This window comes from Glycine max, chromosome 7 (assembly GCF_000004515.6).
Source record: "Glycine max cultivar Williams 82 chromosome 7, Glycine_max_v4.0, whole genome shotgun sequence".
NCBI classification, from domain to species: domain Eukaryota; kingdom Viridiplantae; phylum Streptophyta; class Magnoliopsida; order Fabales; family Fabaceae; genus Glycine; species Glycine max.
In genome coordinates, this window is record NC_038243.2 from 2702681 (window position 1) to 2729448 (window position 26768).

At 33.1% G+C, this 26768-nt stretch overlaps 1 protein-coding gene across 2 annotated transcripts; it reads right to left on the reverse strand.

Annotated features, from left to right (window-relative positions):
• Nucleotides 1-1616: 1616 nt before the first annotated feature.
• LOC100793968 (N-terminal acetyltransferase A complex auxiliary subunit NAA15) lies at nt 1617-17744 on the reverse strand. 2 transcript variants are annotated; one of them, XM_003528328.4, is made up of 26 exons: nt 17513-17743; nt 16397-16475; nt 16125-16207; nt 15884-16033; nt 14761-14876; nt 14061-14166; nt 13158-13229; nt 12952-13067; nt 12136-12268; nt 11816-11893; nt 11677-11730; nt 11456-11526; nt 7907-7961; nt 7743-7838; nt 6785-6913; nt 6579-6661; nt 6261-6491; nt 5790-5922; nt 5604-5711; nt 4568-4699; nt 4406-4462; nt 3885-3982; nt 3696-3754; nt 3497-3608; nt 2764-2864; nt 1617-2336 (listed from the first exon to the last, which is right to left on the reverse strand). In XM_003528328.4, exons 1-26 carry the CDS (start codon nt 17561-17563, stop codon nt 2134-2136), a joined length of 2706 nt encoding a protein of 901 aa, XP_003528376.1. In that variant the 5' UTR covers nt 17564-17743; the 3' UTR covers nt 1617-2133. The 2 variants fall into 2 exon arrangements, with proteins under 2 accessions (XP_003528376.1, XP_040873120.1); XM_041017186.1 differs by having other exon boundaries at nt 11456-11730; nt 17513-17744.
• Between the last annotated feature and the right edge of the window lie 9024 nt (nt 17745-26768).

Genomic DNA, 26768 nt, shown 5'->3' on the forward strand with positions numbered 1-26768 from the left:
AAGCGGGCATTCCTACATGTACCTAGCAAAATTGTTGGTACACCCAACAATTACGCGATCTTTTCGTTTTGTTCTTCCACAAAAGGGATACGGGTTGGTTAATCCATATGAGCCCAATTCGTAAGCCTCATAGCTAACCCGTAAATGTGTAACAAATCCCATACTCACCTAAACCAAGCGCGCATTGCTACGTGCACCCAACAATTGCACGATCTTTCCATTTTGCCCTTCCATAAAAGGGACGTTCTAACCAACTAAGCTAATAAGTCAATTATGTTATAAAATAAATAATGTTATATATAACACTAAAATTTCTAATGTACATTTAATGTGTATGTAAATTTAAATAATAAATTTTGTGACAATTAATTTTGATATAACTCATACGGATTAACTAATCCGCATGATTTTTTATAAATAAAAAAAAATTACTATTAAAAAAATTAATTTATTAATAAATTAAAAAAAACATACGAATTAACTAATCGTATGAGTTATATCAAAATTAATTATCACAAAATTTATTATTTAATTTTACATGTGCATTAAATATATATTAAAAATTTTAATGTTATATATAGCAACATTATTTATTTTATAACATAATTGACCTATTAACTTAATTGGTTAGAGCATTATGCTAATAATGCAAAAATCACATTTATAAAGACCATAAATTTTAAATTAATTCATAAAACATATTTTTTTTTTAAAATTAAAAAAAAACACTTATGAATTACCAAGCCCGGGTGGACTGATTAATCCAACCTATTATCTTAATACATTAATCTTATATTGTATACATTTTAAAGCATACTAACTAACTAACTAACGTACCTTTGACGTACGATAATCTTGAAATTAACCGAAAATGTTGAGTGTAAAAACAATAGAATTGGTGCACCTAGATCACCCCAAATGAAAACAATTCAGGCCATAATTTTTCTCAAGTCTCAACCCCCTCCCCCTTTTTCACTATCGCACCTCCTACTTTTTCTTAAAATTCCTATTTTATCCCCCCTTTACACCTCCCTTTCTCCCCCCTCACTGGGATGACAATGAATAAGGTCCAAATAGGTACTACAGTACTCATCCATATACCAGCATTTGAAAAAAATTCTCATGATACCATACTTTTGCGCGAGTAACAACTTTAATTAGGAACCTCAATTAGGAAATCGTTTTCTGAAGGTGGTGAATCACGTTTAAAAATCATGGTGGGTTTAAAACAACTACGATTTTTCAACATCATCCCCACCAATCCAAACATTGCTAGAAATGCCAGTAAACAATAACCAATGTAAAGGATGCAAACGGGAAAAAGGAATGCGGGATCCGATGTTTGCTACACCCATGAACTCGCAATCTATTCTGACAGGCAAAATAATTTGGAAATCAACGTGGAATAACGTTATGTTTTAAATCAATGGGAATGAAACCTTCCTAGCCGGTTTACTAGCAAAGACCCTAGCCATTCAATTGAATATTAATAAATCTGACAGTCACAATGCTGCCCACAGTGAAGACGTCTACAACTTTTCCGCCGTAACGACAGCGGCATGTTAAATGATGCCCACAATTCAACAGTAATATTAACCTCCAATTTTTTTACTGAATTCATCCAAAATAGAATGTCATTTTGGCATCCAGTAGCAAAATTTTCACATAATGTTTATACATGATGAATAAGCCAATAAAATAGGAAAGATACAACATGCTCTCCCTACATGTATGTTGGCTGAATGCAGGAACAGAAACCTAAAATTCTGTAACTCTCCCAACGACCAAAATGAAAATCTACGACAATGGTACAAGCCCATGAGCCCCCGTCTACCACCTCTCAAAAAAAGGGGTGAACAAATTGAAAAAGTCAATCCTAAAACATAATTGAGGCAAATTATACACATTTGCAAACCAAATAAATTTCACAGCTGAGAGGGAGAAATCATGCAAAGAAAATACATTGGAATGGCTAGTGTAGAATTTGCCATAACCCGCACCAAAACTGTGACCTTTGTTGCTGCAAATTGCAACGCAGTCGTTTCTGGGAGTATGAAATGCCGTTTGGTTTTATAAGCATCCAAACTGGGTAACACGCACGTGTCTTTAGCCTGATGGATGTATTTGATTTGATCAGATAGTGAGATCTTTAAATGCCTCTAGTTTCCCGTTTGATGTGATGGAGCCCACATTTTGACCATCCACTGAATGGTTTAGACTCTCATTTTCAGAGTTCTTACGTAACTGACTGAAGGCCGAGTTGGGAGAGGCAGAGCTGTGGCATCCCTCAAAGTATGTAGAATATGGGAAATACTCTGCACAACGCACCTTCCATCCTGCAAGAGTATAGAATTAATCTCGTGATGCACTATTACAAAAATTTTAATATAAATTAGAAATTGGAATGAAAAATCAATCGAGAACAACATAGAATTAGGCAAAGATTTAAGAAATTTACGCACCAAAGCTTCCTAATTTGGAATAAAAGAAAGCTGAAACTTTCTAAATTTTGAAGAACATTGATCCCATCTCAGCAGAATAGTAGTTTTAAAGGCCATTTACCCCATCCCAGAATAGTGGCTAAAGATTTAAAATAACTAAATGTTTTAGCAAACAATTCTAATCTCCACTAGCCCGTTTTCCAAGAGAAAATCATGTTTACTTCAGAGCAAATTAGTAATTATTTAATCTTCAGGCAAAATACCTATGCCGAACCAACAGAAAAAACTAGTCAGGCAACCCAAAAGTCTCAGATATACTTACTCAATCCAGCATCCTGATCAGCAAGAACTGTTTCAAGAAGCTTGTGAACTGCAATACAGTCTGTAAGATTCCATTCCCTGATTGGTCCAAGTGCTCCATTTCTAGCATAAGATATTCATTGAAAGATTTATTAATGCCATCACTGAGATTTGTAAGCCAAAAATGAATCTAGAAAAGAATTAGATTAAGCTTATAAATCACATGCAGAAACAAACATGACACAACAGACCATACATTATAGGACAAGATACATAAGCACCTCTACACACTAACTTCTTTAAAAGAAAAAAGAAATGTCACTTTTTAACGTCCTCATTTTAAAGATTTTTTATATTGCTTTGTAAGTAATCTGATACGCTTTATTTGATTCACTATGTTTTTCACTTTTGCATCTCGGCCCTTGTTTGAAAAAAGAAAAAACATTTAATGTGAGAAAAAACAAGTTGTTTCCATCTCTGGAATAAATAAAAAACATTTAACCACCTTTTAAAAATTAAAATTAGAAACAAAACAAGGGACTGTATTTTACAGAAACACCATTTAGCACTTACGAAGAAACCAATTCATCTTCATCCACAAAAAAACAGAATGTTTAATGTCACCCTCTCACAATATTTGAGCAGGAGGGTGGCTCGTCCTTGACATTTAATATTCTTTCCCATCTTCTCACTGTGCCATTAATAAATCTTTCTTTCTCCAAACCAAGCATGCTTAAAATGTTGTAAAGCATTACCTGGGCACTATGTTATTTGTTGAATCTTCAACGAACTTAACAGCCTCAGACTTTCTGTTTGAATCCAAAATGTGCAAGATTTCTGCAAAAGCTGCTCGATGCATCAAAGAATCTGCAAACAGAGAAGCAAATTAAGAAATCTTCATAAAGAAGCTTGAAAGATATGTGTTGCTGTATTGATGATAAGGTTCACTATGACCTTTATGTTTTTCAAGGAAAGAGTTGTTTGCCTCAAACAGGGATTTCTCATGCAGCTGACTGCAAAAAAGAAATAAGCAGATAAAGTTAAAATAAAATGATAATCATAAAATGAATAAAAGAATTGTAGATACCAGTCTCCAAGAGAACAAAAGGGAAAAAAAGAAGTAAAAACAGCTTAATTAAGAACCTAATAGTAGGGCGCTCAGCCTCTAAGACACTCCAAATCAGTTTCTCACTGTCGGTCACAGGAGCATTCATAGATCCCACTTTATGGAAGAATTTAATCTGCAACATATGGACCGAAATAAATCCAAGCAGAAAGAAGTTTTTCCTCCTTTTGCATGCATGTGTTCGATGGAGGAAAGAACAAATCACAAGAATAAAGGGGAAAATGAGGATAAAGAAATTGAAAAACAGTCTAGGAGTAGCCGGTTCCAAATCGAATGGTAAATTTTCTTTTGATATGCCATATGCTTTTCATGTAATTCATGATAAAGACAAAAAGATTAAAGTATAGCAATTATACATACTGTTTTTATTAGCATTATTATTATCCCTACTACTGAGATATTAAAAATATGACTTTGCGGGCAATGATGAGATTAACTTGTATTTTAATTTTGATTTTGATATGAAAAATATTACAATAGTAAATTTTCTAATCTCAATAACATGGAACTAACGTATTCTTTAAAAGAGACACCATACCAAACAACGATGCGAATCAGGGTGTTCAGCATCCAATCTCAGTAACTGCTTTACGGCCTACAACTCCAAAGACAAAGAAGAGAACACATTTAATTGGATTTTAGTTTAAAATGTGTAATTACTTAAAAACGAACAAAATAATGCCAGCCGGGCTTTTCATACCTGCAAGGCAAGCAAAATCTTTTGTTTCCTTGTATATAATTCAAAAGAGAGCAAGTGCGTCTCCAATGAATCAGGGGAATTCTTCTGCAGCAACTTCAAGTATTTAGTAGCTTCTGACAGTGGATCTTCAACCTAAATAGGGGAGAACACACAAGAAAAAGGTGAATTTCTAAAATGAATATGTAGAAACATCCTGACATTCAAATTAGCGAGTTTGATAAACCTGACACTGTCATGCATTATACTGACTTTAACAGCTTTTAAATATGTCATGCATATACTGTATTTAACAGCAAAAGTCTATTATAGCATTTTAACTGGTCAAAGTCCATTTAATTTTTATTTTTAATTGAAGAAAATGTTATTTGAAAAAAAAAATTACACAGGAACACTACAAAATTATTCAAATTTACATAATGAATCTAAACCCTATTTAAACATCCACCTATATATAACAGAAGCAATGCAAGGGGCTTTGCAACTCCATCCTCCTGAATTATGTTATTTGTATTGTGTGTTTCTAAAACCTTTTCATTTTTTATAACTATTGGTCTCTTCGCACATAATAATGCTACTATAACATCCTGTGATGATTAGATAGTTACAGTTTTTCTACCAAGACCCAAAAGGCAAATATGCATGGACACAGTTGAAAAGTTTTTCTACATGAGCTCATGAGAAAAGTTTTACTTAGAACACTAAATGAAATTTTGACACAGCCAAATAAGAAACCCAATGGACACAGTTGAAATTATAAGGTTTTGGGCCAAGAGGGAGGGAAAGGAGAATAATGAGACTAAATAGAGATATCTTCCTTCAAAAGATAAGATGTATTACAAAGTGATAAAAAAACATAAAGCATTACCCCTCAAACTAAATACTAGATCTAAATAAGGAAACAAATCATAAAATGTAAGGAAACATGAAACCAATGATATGAGATAATCTTAATATACTCTATATTACTCAAAGATATAATCTATATTATTAGATATTTTATTATTCTAATAGGAAATGAAATGCATTAAATTTGAACCTGCAACAACTTCTCCCCGTTTGGATCAGGGTCAACAGGTTTTACGTGCCGCTTCCCAGACTTTGATACCCCACTGGCACTTGACTCTTCATTCTTCTCTTCTGCCTCCTAAAAACAAAATTAAACAGTAGGGTAAATGCTTCCCACAGGCAGTTCCACAGAAGCTATAGAAATTGACTACAATACCTTTTTGGCTCTTGCTTCTGCCTTTCTCTGCTTTTGTCTCATTTTCTTCTTCTGAGAAGGAAGCAACTTTGACATATTATCATCTTCCTCTGCTGTAGACTTTGGAGGAGAATCATGCAACTTAATATAGCATCTGCAGCTCAAAGTGTTACATTCATGAGATCATAAACACAAAATCAGAACTCAGCAGTTACAACATTCCTTAAGGAGCGTTGTTTAGGACATAAAACCAATCAAACTTATAAACCCACAACAAACTTGAAGTATATAAAAATAAAAAGTCTTGCTCTAACAGATAACAAGAATTTTTTTAAAAGAAAAAGATCACAAGTTCAGTTTCCAATGCACATTGTACTTTGTGTGTATGATTGAAGGGATTTTAACTCCCTTGACCCAGTTAATCAAAGCACCACACAAAACTAACAGGTATAACCAGTATAGCAGAATACCAACAAAAGACATGATATACACCTGATAGCACCAGCTGCTGCTTTATGAAAATATGCATGTGAATGCAATTGGTCTTGAAATTTAAGCATTTCCACATAAGTACGCAAAGTCATTTTCCGTAAGCAGTATGAATGAAAATCAAATTGGTCCTCAGTAATATCGGCATAATGCTTCTCCACTGCTAAAAATTTCTTGAGAGCCCGTCCAAGATCACCCTGACGGAAGTAGCTTTCACCCGAGGCAAGCTCATACCTTCCAAAGGTAGATGTGACATGTCAAGAAATTAAACCACAATATTCGTTTGATGTGCAAAATATTAAAATATCATTATATACCAACCACATGCACTGCATGTCATGAAGGTTATTGTGTTGATCCCCATCTTTTGTGAACAATACAGCAGTTTTTTCAGCCAATGCCACCTTTGTATCAAGGAAATAAATAAATAAATAAAGCAGAATAAGAAAATGAAAATGAAAAAAACACCACCAATTACAATGCCTGTGTGATTAACAACCAAATATAATCCAAAGCTAGACAAAAACCTGATCAGCCTGCAACATGCGCTTTACACATTCACTATTAACATAACGATCGGCAAGATCCATACACCTAGCTTCATCTGCAAATGCAGCAGCAGCAACCAAATCACCAGCATGCTTCAGTATCCGACTCTGTTTTACAAAGAAAGGCACCAATCTTTAAATTTTGCTATAGACTGTTGACGATAGCACCGCAACTCCAAAGTCTGTTTCACACATAGTCTAACTTGGCTACAAGTTACTTAATTATCTAACTTTAATTCAACAATACCTGTTTTAATCCCTAGAATAACAAAGCTTCATTCAAAATATTGGACAATTTTTCCCAAATTCTTTGACATATATGTTATGGAACGAACATGACATGAACCATGGTAAACAGAAGCATACTGTTTAATCAGATTTTCAAGGATGGCAGTTCAGATTTCAGAATGTCTAAAATTGGGAGTGGTCATAATACCATAAATTATTAAACTGACAAATGATTAAACTGGTTCAGAACAGCCATAATACAAGTCTACGTATGTTACAGCATGATATTGAACATCCACTCTCTTGAAACTCTAAATCTTCAAAATAATGTAACACGTCAAATAATTTGATAAAATAGTCGTTGTTGCAAGCAATTAAGAACCTATGTATCCCTATTTTCTGAGTAAAATAGAATTAGAGTGATTCCTTATGCCATATTAATTTTTTAATATTTAAAAACTCTTATTGTATAGAACACAAAATATCATCATTTTTACCAGAGAAATAAATCGGACATTAGAATTAAAAAACTGCTACTTCATACAAAGGCTTCACACAGACACAAATTTGTACGACATTGTATCAAATAGTAGGATTTGAACCATGAATCTAAGATTCTAATAACTATCTGTTGATTAGGAATACAAAGCCTTATAATAAAACAAAAGGACTAGAAAGAAATGAAGAGGTGTTTATAACTCAAGCAAACCTTGACAGAATATAGATCAATGACTGTAGGCGTATGTTCTATAGCTTCATCGATTTTAGAAAGAGCAATTTCATATTGGCCTCGCCTGTCATAATGCTGCACCAGTACAAATTATCTTAGTAAACGGGGATAATGAATCTAAAAATCAAATAATAGCTACCAACCTGAGCCAATAAAAACAAAGTCCACATAAGAGTAGAAGGGGGTTCTTTGTCCGTCCTGTAAAAGATAAATGGTGGTTAGCTATATAACACAAGAAAAGAATTCCTAAGTACCAATTATAAGGCTCATTGCCATGTCATGGCCTCATAGATTCTCATGTTTTTGGGGTTTCATTTTGGTGATTTGCTTATGGTTGTTCCAAATCCTGCCTAGGGTAGCTTTGCTATTCTTAGCCGGTCCCAAGCCCGGATAAAAGGAGAGGGTTGTGTTAGGCTTTCGACAGCCAACGTTAAACTTTGTCGAATCTCTATGACATGGATCAATTACGTAATAATGTGAATGCTAGGTCGTTGCCCGGAAGCAACGCGCTGTATGGCTCGAGTACAGTGTCAAAAGAGCAAGGGCCGCTGCATCGCCGCCCGGATGTAGTGAAAAGTAAGCAAGGGTTCCCACATTTTCGTGAACGGGTGTGGGTAAAGAAGCTAGTTCATGACAGGAGGATTCGCTTTGGTACATGGAATATAGGCACACTTACTGGAAAATCTATGGAAATAGTGGATGTTATGGTGAGGAGGAAGATCAATTTTATGTGCCTACAAGAAACTAAGTGGACAGGTGAAAAAGCGAAAGAATTAGACAACTCGGGATTTAAGCTGTGGTATACGGGAAAAATCAGATCAAGAAATGGGGTAGGGATTATTGTGGACAAGGAGTGCAAGAAGGATGTCGTGGATGTAAGAAGAGTAGGAGATCGTATCATAGTCTTAAAATTGGTAGTGGGACAGGACACCTTTAATGTTATTAGTGGGTACGCACCTCAGGTTGGGTTAGCAGAACACTTTAAGGTAAAATTTTGGGAGGATCTAAAAGGGGTACTTCAGGATATACCCCAAGGAGAGAAAGTTTTCCTAGGAGGGGATCTCAATCGACATGTAGATAGCGTGGCTAGAGGTTTTGAGGGGGTGCATGGGGGTTTTGGCCTAGGGGAGATGAATGGGGAGGGTAAATCCATCTTGGAGTTTTCGGAGACTTTGGATCTTTCTATAGCCAATACATGGTTTAAGAAAAGAGAGGAACATCTTATCACTTACAAAAGTGGAGGGACATGTTCTCAGATAGATTTCTTCCTTATCAGGAAGTCTGATAGGAAGTATTGCTTGAACTGTAAAGTTATCCCGGGAGAGAGCTTGACTACCCAACATAGAGTTTTGGTTATGGATGTAAGAATTAGAGATAGGACAAAGAGAAGAAGTCCTCTGGTAGCACCAAGGATCAAATGGTGGCACTTGAAGGGTGAGAAACAAGGAATCTTCCAACAAAAGATATGGGAGGGTTGGTGTGGACAATCACAAGGAAGTGCAAATGATATGTGGAACAAGATGTCCCAAGAGATTATTAAAGTGGCTAAAGAGACGTTGGGTGAAGCTAGAGGTTTTGGACCTAGGGGTAAAGAATCGTGGTGGTGGAATGAAAATGTTCAGAGCAAAGTTAGAGTAAAAAAGGAGTGTTTCAAGGAGTGGTCTAGGTGTAGAAATTCTGAAACTTGGGATAAGTATAAGATAGCTAGAAATGAAACCAAAAAGGCGGTGAGTGAGGCAAGAGCCCAAGCTTTTGACGGACTATACCAAGCTCTAGGAACCAGGGACGGAGAAAGATCTATATATAGGCTTGCTAAGGGTAGAGAGAGGAAGACTAGAGATTTGGATCAAGTAAAGTGTGTTAAGGATGAAGAAGGCAAAGTCTTAGTGTATGAAAAAGATATCAAGGAAAGGTGGAAGGCGTATTTCCACAACTTATTTAATGATGGATATGGATATGACTCTAGCAGTCTAGACACAAGAGAAGAGGACCGGAACTATAAGTACTATCGTCGAATTCAGAAACAGGAAGTAAAGGAAGCGTTGAAAAGAATGAGTAATGGTAAGGCGGTGGGGCTAGACAACATACCTATTGAAGTGTGGAAAACTCTTGGAGATAGAGGTCTTGAGTGGCTCACCGAACTCTAACGAAATTATGAGGTCAAAACGCATGCCGGAGGAAAGGAGGAGAAGCACGTTAGTGCCAATCTATAAGAACAAGGGGGATATACAAAATTGTGCAAATTATAGGGGAATCAAGCTCATGAGTCATACCATGAAATTATGGGAAAGAGTGATCGAACGGAGATTAAGAAAGGAGACTCAAGTTACTGAGAATCAATTTGGTTTCATGCCGGGAAGGTCGACCATGGAAGCGATTTATTTATTACGGCGGGTGATGGAGCAATATCGCATGGCCCAACAAGACTTGCACTTGATTTTTATTGACTTGGAGAAAGCGTATGATAGAGTGCCTAGAGAGATTTTGTGGAAAGCTCTAGAGAAGAAAGGGGTTAGGGTTGCATATATTCGAGCTATCCAAGATATGTATGATAGGGTATTGACTAGTGTTAGGACACAGGGTGGAGAGTCAGACGATTTTCCCATCACAATTGGTTTACATCAAGGGTCAACCCTTAGCCCCTACCTTTTTACCTTAATTCTGGATGTCCTCACGGAACAAATCCAAGAGATAGCGCTGAGATGCATGCTTTTTGCAGATGACATAGTCCTCCTTGGAGATTCGAGGGAGGAGTTGAATGAGAGGTTGGAAACTTGGAGATGAGCTCTAGAAACACATGGCTTTCGCCTAAACAGAAGCAAATCGGAGTATATGGAATGTAAGTTCAACAAAAGAAGGAGGGTTTCTAACTCAGAGGTGAAAATAGGAGACCATATTATCCCTCAAGTCACACGGTTTAAATATCTTGGGTCTGTAATACAGGATGATGGGGAAATTGAAGGGGATGTGAATCATCGCATTCAAGTAGGATGGATGAAATGGAGAAAAGCATCGGGGGTGTTATGTGATGCAAAGGTACCGATCAAGCTAAAGGGAAAGTTTTATCGGACTGCGGTAAGACCGGCGATTTTGTACGGAACAGAATGTTGGGCGGTCAAGAGCCAACATGAGAATAAAGTAGGTGTAGCGGAGATGAGGATGTTGCGGTGGATGTGTGGTAAGACTCGACAGGATAAAATTAGAAACGAAGCTATTAAAGAGAGGGTTAGAGTAGCGCCTATTGTAGAGAAGATGGTGGAAAATAGACTTAGGTGGTTTGGGCATGTAGAGAGAAGACCGGTAGACTCTGTAGTGAGGAGAGTAGACCAGATGGAGAGAAGACAAACAATTCGAGGCAGAGGAAGACCCAAAAAGACTATAAGAGAGGTTATAAAAAAGGATCTCGAAATTAATGGTTTGGATAGAAGTATGGTACTTGATAGAACATTATGGCGGAAGTTGATCCATGTAGCCGACCCCACCTAGTGGGATAAGGCGTTGTTGTTGTTGTTGTTGTTGCTTATGGTTGTTCCAATGAAATTTCAATTGCTGATCTGCAATGTTATCAGACAGATGTGTTTGTCTCTCTTCTCTTCATTCAAGAGCTAACCAAGAGAGGGTAACATCTGCAATTCTGCACTGTATGAAAATTTTCGTGTTGTAACACATGAATGGAGTAACAAATATTTTACCTTCCAGGATAATGGCCAGACATCCTAATTGAATGCTCTAACTCAAGAATAAGTTGTTCCAAAATGTCGGCCTGGACAAAGTTTAAAAAAAAAAAAGAGAACAAAAACACAGAATCAGTATTGTCCAGCATCATAAATTCATAATATATAATAATGGCAGAAAATTTGATCATAAGAAATCTCATACTCTCAATAATAGAAATGTATGTGACAAGACTGACCTTCCCAGGATGATTGTACAAAGATGATAGATCAGAGAACAGAGATGGAACTCCCTAGAAACAACACCAAAAGAAATCCCAGTCAATTTTGAAATAACTAAAGTAGGCATAATACAATATAAAAAGGAATTTTGTAAACCTTGGTTAGGAGAGGCCTAATATAACTGTCTGCTGCTTCTCGAAATTGGCCACCTTGTAGAAAATCTAGTGGTATTCTCTGGCAAACAAGATAAAATAAAGAATGAATTTCATTTTAAAAAAATGAATTCCAACAACACTCATGTTGATAAAATATACTAGTGGAGCACCAAAACAAGGATTCTTTCATTTGAAATCTAGCATGCATTTTGTAAAATTGTAATAGAAGGGAGAAAACACTATGGTCACACTTATTATGCTAATAGATATCCAATCCAAGTTTCCTCAATATTTATAAAAAATAACAATACACAACATTACCTTAACAGCAGAAGACCACTTATATTGTTGTACAAGTGTTTTGTACAATGAATCTAACCGATCTATTTGATCAGGAGAGTACTGGCCATCTTCTAAATATAATCCAACACACTTTTGGAGACCTTCATAGTATCTGAACAGTAACATGAATCATAAACTTAAATTCAGTTTCTACAAGTACAGTAGACAAAATAAGCAAATATCAATATACACAAAAATACAGTGTAGACTGCATATCAAACCAAATAGAGCCAAATTTAAATAAAATAAAGCAATTCCATAACTGAACCAAAATCATCCCCGCATCCATTTACACTGGTGGCTAATAAAAAAGATAATAATAATTTCTCTAAAAACTATCCCGTAATCTTATAAAAATATACCAGTAACTTTTATAACCCGAAAGACAAATTGACATCCAAATAACTTAACTATAATAAGAGAAGAAATATATTTTTTAAATGAAGTATTCACAGAAGATTTGAACAAAAAACAATAGATATAAAAATCTATGGCAAGCTAAACAAAAAATATATATCATCTACATGTCATCTGATAAATGGTGGGGAAGTAAAAGCCACAGTAATGACAAAAGTATAGTCAAACAACCATAGAATACATGCATTCATCTCAATCTCACCATTTGAAACACAATGAATAATTAAAATGGAACTTTTGTTTATAGAACAATTTTATTGAGAACCAAGAAAGGTGCCAAAAAAAAAAAAAAACAATAACAGCAGGGGGAAAAACACCTGAAAAGGACTAATCAGTTGAGATACTCAAACCTAAAATATAAGTGGCAACAGAGATCACCTATAATTATCAGGATTCATGGAAAGTAATGCCCGGTACAAAGCTTCGCCTTCGTCTAAGTGACCAAGCTTTACTAAAAGTGAAACCTCTTGTTCTTTGTATACAAGCTTATCAACCTAGGAAGACATAATCAGAAGCAAGTTATATATCATGTATTCGTTCCACTTATCAAATTACCCAGGTTAATAAAACTAAAACATACATACAATTTTAGATTCTTTTTTGTGCAACTCCTCCAGAGCTCTCTCAAGAAACCCGCATTCCTCTAACAATGAGATCTGGGCAACAATTTTAGTGCAGAGAAAGATTACAGGGAAAAATAATATCAGCAGTCAAACCATATAAAGATTTCATATTCTTGAACATTCAACAGTAAAATTGACAACAAAAAGAATCATATTCAACAAACGTATTTTGACTATATATCAAAATATTAAAGTGACAAAAAAAATTCATTTGATTTATAAAGCCATAGTGGATACCAGCTATCATTAGCAATATAAAAGAGCATCACATAGAGCCAAAATACATTTCAATTACACCAACCCTACTAAGGGTTTGATCTGATCTAATTGATAGAAGCTTCAGAATACCATGAATACAACCTAGGGGTCAACCTTAGCTCATTATTATGATTTACTCCACCTGCTGCTTAGGTTATGTGAATAAAATAACTGGTGCACAAATAAGCCATTTTTCAGTCCCATAATGCCTCACAGAAGTCACCAATACCAAGACTTGTACTAGACAGTGAATACCATATCTGTTGGACATATGTGGCCAGTTTACTATGTTGCCAGTCAGACAACCCAAAAATTCATAAATCCAGATCGCTGGGTTTGACAGAGAAAAGGTCAACATGTCTAAACAGGCCTTTAATCGAGGCATCAAAGTCACAAGATTCTCTAATACAGTTTTGAAGTAAATATTAGCAGTTAGTAATATACAAAATTTTGATGTCTAAAAGTTAAACCAAAAAAAGGTAGCCAATTTAAATTTTCATGTAAACAGAAAGCTAATTACAGTAAAAGCTACATCAAGCACCAATATTTGAATAAGCATAATGCATTAAAAAAGAAACAGCTGCAAACACACAGCCAGAGGAAAACCTTGTATAAAAGCATTTCCCCATGCTCACACCGTTCATTTTCTGGAGGATGATCCTCATCCAAAGTCCCTTCATATGCTTCCAAAATTTCAACTGCTTTGAATGAACTGGTACACATTCAAAAGATAGGTATTACAAACAACCAAAAGAACGAAATTATGATATTTCATCAGCATCCATTTATAATAGCAAAACAAGAGTAATGCTTGATCCAAAGGTTCAGGGTAAAGGAAATGGAGGACCTTTTGGGAAAACATATGATGCAATAGGTTCCCAAAGAAACAAAAATTCTCCAACCAGTTCCTCAAACCAAACAAAACAACATTTTTGTCACATTTTCCTACATTAATAAATTCCCATAATCGTTATTCATTGACATTATTTATACAAACAAAGAACCACACCACCCCGCTCCCTGGGCCATCCCTCCCCCAATCTTAGGACCTTAGAGCCATTATATAACCTTTAAATAAGCAAACTCATGCTGCAAAGAACCCCACAACTGCCAATTATAGTAAAAGAAAAAAGGAAAAGAAGAAGAAAGTATAATAGGGACAAACTGCATATATTGTATCATTGTATCAAGGACATAAACAATACAGAGGAAGAACCCCCACACAAAAAAAATAAAAATAAAAGATCCGAGGCCAATGGCTGTCTCCATTTGGGAAAAAATAATTCAATATAAATTCAAATCATACTTAGAGTTCAAATGATGGGCTACAGAAAATCCAATCCAGTTCATGCGATGATTTGGCTTCAAAGTCAAAAGTTGTTGTCTTGTCTCAACAAAGCCTGACAAATCTCGCATTTGTGCCTGTGAGTGAAGAGTTACCATAATGAGTAAAACAAATTAAATCACAAAAAAATCACAGAAGATATATTCATATGCATATATATTTAATGAAAAGTACTAGATAAACAGTACTATAGTACAGCAGAGAACATTTATTCACTGTAATTCATGGGAATATTCAGGTCAGTTGAAATTAGAGTTTCAGATTTATGTGATCAACCATATATTTAGAATCATCTCCATGTAACCCATCTCTTTGTTACTTTTTTGTTTGGTCACATTTTTCATATGACTATTAAGCAAAACCTATCCTACTCATCAAATGCACAGATTACAATCAAGTGACAGAAAGTCAGTGTTACGGCCAGTTATCTGCAGGAACAGTTTATGGAGTTTTTCTCTATACTATTAATAAATAAAAAAGGCATCCTCCCATGATATTGCCTTTCTTTGTGCACTCCAAAATGAAGAAGGGAAGGTAAGGAGACCAGAAGGAGATTTTCATTCACCCTTCCCCTTAATCCAGCACAAGTTAAATGTCATAAATAATTCTAGAAGTAATACATAAGTACTCTACACTGAATTTGAAGTGGCCACAGAAGAACATCAAAACCATGTTTGGTTTGTGTATTTCCAGTTCTCATTTACAGTAAAAACTCAAAACAGGCTTCAAAACATTTTTGGCCGTGTTTTGATAAAATAAACATTTCTCAGTAATGGGCCAAACGTGAAAACAGCAATTAATCCACAGTTTCATTCTCAAATTTCAAATTCTGGACTGGAAGTTGAAACAACTGTGACAACTTAGTAACTATAATAAAAACTACACCAACCAAACATAATTTCTAAAATTGGCAAATGAGAGTGGTGTCTAGGAAATGAAAATAGAAGACAAAAAAAAAATGCCTCCACTTAACATTATGATTTTCAAACTTAAGTACATGCCAACAAAATCAAAGACTAACATTCAGGTTAAATTTATTGATATATAGAGAAGCAACTAAAGGCAAGTGCATTTAAGATGCTACCTGTAGGAGTGATAGGTCACGAAGAATTTCAATATTGTCGGGATCTATTCTCAGTGCATTTCGATAGCACTTGATCGCCTCCCTGTATTCTCTGTCGGACCGATAAAGGAGACCATAAACATGCCAGCAAACATGACTTTTAAGGTCATTCTGTACCAGAACAAAAATCAAAGCTGGATCATCTGACAGACGACTATTGTAAGATTGATAAATTATGTAAAATCAAAGACAACAAACAAACCTTTAATCCTTGACGAACAAGTTCATATGCTTCGGACTTACGATCCATGCAATTTAATGTCAAACCCTTCATCGATAAAGTTTCTATCATCAAGAAACAGGAACGGACACATAAATAAAAACTATGACCAAAGAAATAAAATATGCTGCAAATAAGAAATAATAGATAGAAAAGGGGAAGGGAGGGAGGGGCTAACATTGCATTTCTTGCATGACTTAAACAATTAAGAAGGGAAATAAAATTATAAAATAATCACCAAAAAAAGAGTATACCTCCATGGTCTGGGAATTTTTTCAAAATGGCATCAGCGGCTTTGAGACCCTTTTTATATTGTTTGGTTTCATATGATTTCTGCAGAAACAAGAACAATGACACATAACCTTGACGTCAAATTTACCCACCACCTCCAAAAACAAGATTATTTCACTCACATAAATATCCTAATGATAAGATAATCAAATTTTAATTACAAGAGCTTGTGACCAATAAATGGATTTTTCCCCGAAAACTCAAGAAAACCTACTACAAAGAACAAGAACAATGTCAAATGTATTCAAAGCAATGGAATCAACTTCAACTACTTTAGTCGTTTTTCAGTTCTAATTCCTTAAAGATGCAATAACTAATTCCAAATTTCATTGTTTTTATTATCCACAGCATGGCCAAATGATTAAGTCTGGTAGCATGCACGCACACACATTGATAAAAGAGAGGTGAGTGGTGATACATGTACATCGATACTTTACAATCGCTCTATCAACACATATCATTTCTCACTTTCTCTATTCCTATCAAGTCGTATCACCTATGCTACCTACACTTGTTTCTCTCCCTTGGTGTAGAATAGCATACAGTGTCCAAACAACATTTTCCTTGATAAAAACAACCACATCCAGTCATTCTAATATCAGTTAGAAATTCCTGCTCTGCTTCCTATGGCCGCAGGGGGAAAAAAACTCTGAAGTGTCCTAATCCCCTGAAAACCCGATACTTGTAAGAACTTACAAATAACACTTAAGGAAAATAACTGAATATCCCCGATAACATTGGTCCTAGATTTGCAGCACCGAAAGAAACTACCTCTTACGGAAAACAAAAAGCATAGTGAAGCCAGCAAGCTAAAAGTCGAAAGTACCAAATCACCAATTCCCCAACCAAAGACATCACAAATTAGAACAACAAAAATGAACCAAAGATCCCCAACAGTCCTTCATTGAGATTCCTAGAGATTCTCAGCGACCGAATATAGCGTGAGAAGAGAATCTAGGGTTTTAAGATGGGGAAACAAGCGCATGAGCACAACACAGTGATTAAAGTTGCGTGGAGCTACGATAAGCAAGCATAAAAGCAGAGAGAAATGGAGAAATAGAAAGCGAATCGAAGCTTACGACAATAAGCTTGAAGAGGTTGGCCTCCTTGGGGGGCAGAGAAGCGCCCATTGATGCAGGGATGCTGGTGTTGCAGAGAGATTCGATAGGAAGAGAATGAAATTAAATTAAATGATAGACAGATAGATAGGATCACGAGAGAGAGAGAGAGAAGGGTGGCGTTTTGCGACCTGCAAAGCAAAGCAACTGCGTTTGCGAGGCAAGGTAACCCTACTGTGACTGAAAACACGAAACAAGGCAAGTGTGCGCTTATGTATGTCTCACTTTCTCGCCTCTAACCATGAAATTACCATTTACTTTCCTCAATACTACATCACCATCAAATTACCGTTTGATCAATTTTTTTTCCCGGTGAGTGAATACATTTTTCTCTCAACTTATTAATTCAATGATTAATTTTATTCGGTGACGTACTATTATTTGATCCAAAAAAAAATTGTAGGCAATAAAAATTAAATATGAATTTTTTTAATAAATAAATCATTTTCACTTATGTAAATACAATAAGACTTTATACCAATGCATAAACACCACTTATCATTTAGTGAAAATACTAGTCATATGTTTATTTTGTGTAAAAATATTTATATTTATTTAAAATCACTTTTAATATAATTTTAAAATAACTATTGCATGAGGTAATAATTTTATCATAATAATTTATAGTTAAATTTGAAATATATATATATATATATATATACATTGTCATTATATTCTAATAATTATATTTTATTTTATTCACTTCAATTTTATTTTTAATTTAATTTGCATCATACGCATCCCTCTCATTTCAGTCACTTTTATGAAACTCAATTAGTGGATCTGAGTTTAGATCTATTACCCATGGACTCCTTAGCCCAATCGCAAGGCCTTGTGTTTTACAAACACCCTTAATACAAATGTTATTTATACCTCCATTTTTACTAACACACATCCCATTTAATTTTTCCCCAAAATATTCATTTTTCATAAGAGTTTTAGGCAGTGTTAAAATTTTAAAACACTTCAAAAAATATTTTTTGTGAGTATTAATTTAGCATATTTCAAAAAGTAGTTTTCAAAATCCAATTTTCAAAAGGAAAATGTTTGATAGATACCTCGTATGTTAACATACACCTAAAGAGAAAAAAAAATAAAAGAGAAAAATATATGTAAAATAGGATTTATGATATGATCGAAAGAGAAAGATAAACAGAAATGAGAAGTGTTGGTGATGCGTTTAAAATAAAGAATGATTTATGTATCAATACTCTTTTCAAAACTAAAAAATGGAACACCAGTTGTCTTTCTATTGCTCTATGTTTGTTATGTGTTATATACTCACTTTTTTAATTTCTTCATAAGAAACACTAGAAAATTTATGAAAAATTATGAGAATTCAAAATAAGTTGTAGAAATAGGAATCACGTGGATGCATCAACACCCCAAACACAATGATAGAAAATTTTCCAAGTGAAGTGATCACCAAAATCTTATCCTCATTTACCTCTATATGCACTTCACCCACCCTTACTTGCTCGATCTCCAAACCCTTAACAAACCCCTCAAGCTCACCCACCCACTCATAGTCTTAGGTTCCTGTAACAACCATCCTTTCATCTCCAACATTGTCGAGGACATCACCTTGTAGTACCCTTTCGAGCACAACCATTGAATTTTTTCCACCAACCACTTCCTCTACCTTGAATTCTTTACCACCCCTTTTTTTCTTCTGAAAATTGACTTCCAAAAACTACTTTCTAAAATATGTTAAATTTTTAACACTTTCAAAACCTCTTTTTCCAGAAAAAAGTAAAGAAGATATTTTTGAAAAAAAAAATACAAATAGGAGGTATATTAGTACAAATACGGTATAAAAAACAATTACCCACCTTTAATATATCAGCATAAGAGCAAATGACCCAAAATATATAGCCCTTTCCTCCTAGCAGCCCACTACGATCCATCCCACAAAAAATTATTCTTCATTTCCTTACTTCTCCCAACAAGATGCAATGCAACACTTCCAAACACCCAACACCTCCCTTTTCACCAATTTTTCGTATGCAAGAAATTGCATTCCACGCAGAGCCAATATATATCAATAAATTCACATACCCATCCTTGTTCCACAAATTTTATCTAGTCCCACAAATAAGTTGTAGAATTTGACATGATGGCAAGAATTTGAAAGGGGAAAAATTATTGACACATTGGTTATCATTGCTTGTCATCGACTCTAAAGGTAATGGATTGGATTGAAAGGGGAAAAATAATATTTATTTATTTTTGTACTATTCCTTGATTTAAAAGAACGTTTTTTTTGTTTTTTCCTCCAAAAATATACTCTCAAACATATCTTGAAAACTTGAAGATATTGTATTTTGTATGATTATATATGTTATAAGCAATGTATTCCAATTCCAAATGTATTGAACAAATTAAATTCGAGGATATTAATATTCTGAATACATATATGCCGTATACGTATCAGTATCAGTTTCAGGGGCAAGCACGTGGTAGATTACAAATTATTGTAGCCTTAAAATCCTTTCTTGTTTTTTACTAAGTGGGCAGGTGTCATTGTCTCTATAAACTAGATCATTTACTGTATCACGACTTCTGCTAATTAATACAAAACCGTAAGTCTGCATGCTACTTTAATTTACACATGTTTTAAGTTTTCTATTCTGTTACCAACACAATGCATGTTGAAAACCTTTAAATTGTGACGGTTTGCTTTTGACTTGTCCTGCTTTAGAACAATCAATAGAATAACAAGAATTGATAAATCAGTTAGCCAAATGTGTTGCCAATATTATATATATATATAGTGAAAGCTAATGACGGATATATATATATTGCAGTTAGCTAAATATCCGGAGAAGCATCAAACTTGTTAATTTGACTTGATGTATATATCTGTATTAACAAGGCAATCTTGCTTAGATTGTGCTTTTTTTTATAGGCTTCAGATATTACTTACAAGTCTAATAAGACTATTGTAAGTAACAATTTTTTCTCTTTTCATATTATAGGCGGACTTGAGACTAGTAATTAAGTAAAATAATTCCCCACAAGTTGGCCGCGGACGTATTCTGTGATGCCCAGATTGTGTCTTGGCCATTAGTGTATAACTTCTACGTTATTTTTGACAAATGTATCCTTCTGGTGGTTAAATAAAAAGATAATAATATTTCAACATCCACAAATTACAAATATCTCTACTTTCTCTCACTCACTCTTTTCTTATCATATTACATGATCTGTTACTTATCTCTCATGTCTTGTTATTTCTCTCAAGGTGTAAATATCCAAATAGCTCTCCAAAGATCATTTTCCTAAAGAATTTATCAGTGCAGGTTAGGCATCTGTTTCCCTAAAATGCATCAGTTGCTGACCATGCATGAAGATGTATCCAATAAATTCAGACGATCTGTAATTTAACTCTTGATGCCGAAAGTAATCAAAATGAAGTTGTGTCCATTTAGTATACTTCATTTCTGGGTCTCTCACATGGGTAGGGCAAAATTAATTATATGTTAAAAATTTTCTATTCGAATAATTTACGTGCACTAATATTATAAGATAATTATATTAGTTATTTATTATTAGTAGGTTTTATTTTATGTGATCAAATTAAATGAGTCCGTTAGAAATGTAATAGGAATTCTATTAGGTTAATATGCTATATAAAAAGGTTATGATCTCCAATATCAAGGTCATATCGAGAAATAAAGAGATTTTGGTTGAAGAAGAACCATTAAGTCATCGGTGAGTCTGTTAGTTGATTATTCATTGTCTCTAAATCATTTTGTAACATATCTCAAAAAGAACGCATAAATCAGAAATCACTTACGAATTCAAATAATTTTGCGTTTGTTTAATTAATTATTATAGATTTAAAACTTTGTTAGATATATAATCTAGCATGTTTCCGGTGATTATTAGTATTTTATAAGAATCTTCTAAAATTCTAATGTTATAGTTCATTTATATATAATGATATTTAACTTTACCTTTTTTAAAAAAAAATTATTATATCATTTATTTTATCTCACCACAATTTTTTATTTTCTTTTTAATAAATTATAAGAATTGCGAAAAACTTAAGAGTAACGTACAGTTCTTCCATATAAAAGGAGGTGAAGTTGTGGGAACTTTTAATGGTTACCATTAATTACCAACTTAACAATGAGGCCCATGTGGGCACGTTCCTCTATGAATCGAGTTGTCACCAATCAGCATCAACTGTGTATATAATATGCTTTTGCATTTTATCTTTTGGATAGATTGAATAATTTATTCAGTCTTCTAGAAGCTCTGGAATAAGAATATCTCTCATTCTCATCCCAAAAATGAAGGGTGGACCACCATGTTCTTTATCAGGTGATAATTAAGTTGATGATGTACAGTTATGTGGCGCCGCTCGATTCGCACTTCAAATTTGTCGATTGGATGAGTGTCACATTCTCTTTGATTACTATTGGAATCTGATCGAGAGAAACTTTCCTTTTAGAAATGAAAAATGTTAGAGCATGTGCTACGCAATCGCATTAGCTCCTGAATTTGTGAATTATTCATCCTAAATTGATATTAGAGTAAAGTTTTCCAGATTTTTTTCCCATAAATATTTTTTTAAAAGCAGCTGATGTATATATAGTGTTTAATTAGATTATCTTCGATCTACTGTTTCAACCTAACGTTACCTCTCTTAATCTTGAAATCTAGTGATGATTTAGGTGGTGTTTTTGGAAGGTGACATTTAAATATCAAGTTAATTAGTATTGATTTTAACATAGAAAAGTAAGAGAGAATTGTACGTAGGGTTATAAAGTTGGCTTCACCAAGGAAAAAGTAAGAGAGAAGTAATGTATTACCCACAATTATGTTCAGTATTTTGCCATCATAATATTTCTGCATAAACCTACAATAACCCAACTCGTGACAACCGTTGCTTTCCATGAACATCGAAAACTACAAGACCGACTACGTTACAGTTCCAAAGAAGGTTAAAAGAGAAGACAGCGATGAACAAGTTTCAGGCTTAAATTCATCATTTAATTTGCTAATTAATTTTTATCTAAACCTTTATATATATATATATATATATATATATATATATATATATATATATATATATATATATATATATATATATATATATATAAACCTTTATCATCCTAAAGAAGGCTCTGATTTCAAAGGTTGAGTTACAATTAGCAGTCGAAAAAAAAGAGTTGGGTTACAATTCAATCCTTGTGCTTTAGACGTTGAAAATTAGTTTTCTTGGCTCCCAATAATCTTGATGGCAGATGATCAATTGACACCATGCATGACATGTAGGGTTTTTTTCTAGTAGCTTTGAACAAAGCATGCATTGACTTGATAAATTAGAATTGTACACAATCTTTTAGAATTTGAAGCTTTTTGAATATGCGAAAATTTTCATCTCATTCATTAAGTTTGATTAATATCAAAATATAGTTGGACTGAATCAACAATTTATTCACTTTAATTTTTATTATTATATAATAAAATTGTATGCTTAATATTATAAGGATATGGATTTATAGTTCAAAATAGTCAATTTAATTTTATTCGCGTACGTCTTGTTTGAACTGTAATAAAGAATTATTTAACTCAAATCAAAATTAAAGTGTGGTATTTTTCCTCTGTCGGAATACGTCACAAATTAAAGAAATAAAATACCGAAGTTGACATATTCTTATAATCGTTTTTGACTAGTTAGGAATAGTTTGTTAAACGAAATAATTGATCAGTAACATTTCTTTATTTGTCTTCGATTCAAATAGTATGAAATTGTTTCATACTTCTGTTTTCATTCCCTTTGAATATATATTTGCTGGTTTCCACTAAGAAGAGACAGCAAAGACATTCCCACTACTTTTCTTTCTTTGTTTCTTTCTTCAATTTTGTTTTCGTTCCAACTGTCTGTTCTGCCCAAAAAGTAAAATTATAAAAAAAAAATTGATCGAAGTTTGTAATACAAAATTGTTTTAGTTTAATTAGTGGCCTTAAGTTCAAGTATTGGAATCAAAGAGATTTCTTGATTGTAGTTTACCAAAAGAAATAAAAAATTATGTTACCACTTTTTTTTCCAAAAAATATATTATATATGAATCAATTTCTCAAATTAAAAATAATTAACTTATATATTTAAAGTACACAATAGTATTTAATGTGAGCAAATCAGGGTTGAACAATATTTTTAGAATTCAATTATATTACATAATAAGTTTATATAAGTTTTTTTAACAATATTTTAAGAATTCAATTATGTTATTTTTTTCTCTTCTCTTTCAAATTCTCTTTTCTTTTAAATGATTTTTCTTTTCGGTAGCATTCCTCTTTACTCTTTTGATTTTTTTAATCAAAATTGTATAATTTGGTCCATTTACTATTAAAAAGATTGATTTGATCCTTAATTTTTAAAATGAAGTCAATATTTTTTCTTCTATCTAATTGACACTAACAATTAATAGTAACTCTCAAAGATACGGGTTAATTTCACAATTTTTATCGGCTAATGTTGTCAGTGTCGTTTAGACGAAAATAATAAATGGACCAAAATAATAAAAAAATTATCATGGCTGTGGAGTGGATAGATCGATTGTTGCTTTGAATAAGTTATATATTCATAGAGAAAAACTTACTAAATTAAAAATTATCATGGCAGCCGAAGTGTATACATCAACTGTTGCATATATATATATATATATATATATATATATATATATATATATATATATATATATATAACTTTTCTATACACTGAATTTATAAAATCATTAAAGTTGTCGATCTATAAAATTTGACACATAGCATAAATTTCTTTTAGTCAAGACATACACACACATAATTGTGCTAGTTTATGATAACTTAAATCTTATGAAATAATCTAGTTTTTTTTATAAAAAAATCTGTCTCACTGAAATAAGTAATTATATATTTATTCGTAACAACCTTAAAAATAACTACTTAATAATGATGTTATCAGTGGACTTAAGGAAATGATGCCAATTACACAGCTATATATGAAAGGACTAATTAAATTAACATCCAATAATACATGAGGGTTTTTTATTGGTAGGTACGTATATAATACATGAGATGATACGTAATAAAATAAAATAAATTAATATGGAAAGGAAAAAGAGAAAGTTTATAGTTTTATAGTATATATATGTAAAGGAAATGCAGTAAAAGTTTTTATGTGAATTTATCAATGGGACGTGACCGTTGACATTTATTATTATTATTTTGGTATTTCCTATATATTATCGTTCTAGAAGCTAGCCAAGTTATGTTCTACGTATATATGCTTTTTCAAAAACTTGACACATGCAATGTACAAAGTCAACTTGTTTTTTATTGGATAAAACTTACACCGTGTTCTGAGGTGTGCCTTCTCGTGTGATGCTGGAATTTTGACATATGTGTTGACTCGAGTTTTTTAAGTACTAAGTTTAAAATTTCAATATATGAGCTTAATTATCAAGGCACAATTGTTAAAAAAAAGTATAGCATGCCAGGTGAACCTAAGATTAATTGAAGTATATTATGAACTCATCCTTAAAATGCATAAAATTTAACTTTTAGAAACAAAACTTGTGATTTAGTAAAACTCATTTAGTATAATACGGATATATTTATTCCATACTAGCTTCCACGTGGTACTAATCGATGTCCTGGGGAGGGTAGTGTGAGTCATAGTCACATGCAGCAACTTTGTGAAGGTTATGTTGACGAGTGGTAGCTAGTGTTGCAGTCTTAAAAGGGATTTTAATGTCCGAGTTAGTAAACTAAGTAAGTAATGACTAGTTAATTAAAGAGAACTGAACATATCTAAAGAAGGAGAATGGAAACTTAATTATAAACACAATACAAATTTACACGTCCAAGTTAGTATAAACTAATTAACAAAATAATGTCTAGTTACAGGGAATTAATCATCGAGTGTACCTAAAGAAGGGGGTTGGAGGCGCACACACATATGACTGATATGAGTGTATTAGGTAATCAACTAACACTAGCAATACATCTATTGTTAATTAGAGGGTTGTTAATTAACGAGGAACTTACGTTAAATGTTTCCTACATGTAAAAATTGTACTTATTGTTAAGACACTTTAATGATCTCTTGAGATCATGCAGGAGGTTGGTTAAATGCAGACTCACATTTTGTGGAGGGATTATGTTGCCTTTACAGTAACAATTAGGAAGCATGAAAGCTGAGAAATATGATCAGAACAGGGACGATGCGCCCAAAGGAGGGTTTAATGATAAATTGTTAATAAAACTTTTGATCAATAATTTGTAGCTGATAATTTTTTTATATAAATTATGCTAAAATAAACATTGAATATAATTTTTGCCCAAAACTTTAGATTTGTTTTACGATTCTACACTTAAGATGCAATTAACGAGTGTGATCAATAAATATGAAGATATAAATTAAAGTTGCTATTTATGCACAGGGACATATTTAAGGGGAGGGGGGCTCCTCAACAATTTCTTTATGTACGTATAAGGAAAAAAAAAAGTTAAAAAAATGTTAATAGAAAAAATAATAAGAAAATAGTTGTTGATTTGATCATTTTCAACTGACAATAGATTTTATCTTTACTTTTATACATAAAATTAAAAAAAAATATTTTGTGAAATTTATTATTTATTGAAAAATTAATATTTAAACAATTGTGTAAAAAAAATTAATTTCTCTTTAATGTATTTCTTAATTTATCCATGTCTTCAGATCAAATATGTGTATTTTTTAAAATCAGATATAAGAACAAGTATTATAGTATTTTACTCGAGCCTTACTCATTCTCACTTTAAAAATTGTGATTGATTTAATTGTCTTTGAATTTAAAATTATTGGGAGGATAGAATTTAAATAAAAAAAAAGCTGTAAATTTAGTAAATTATAGTTTTATTTTATTTTATTTTTGACATAAAATTAACAATCAAACCGTACTATATCAATATTATTTATTTTCAACATTTTCAATTAATAATAAATTTGATTGATTTTTAATTAAATTAGCAATTGAGCAGTTTTGGACCACAAACTTTTTTATGGTTTATATAAAACAGAAAAATACATGCATAGACCTACACTGATGAAGGTTTATTCTTGTTCTGCATAATAGTGTTGTTGGACTTGCATGAATGGGGCCAAAACTTTCCCATTTGATAATTTGTCAGAATTCAGAACCACCGTCTGGTTCGGGCAGGGACCCAGCTGCTATCA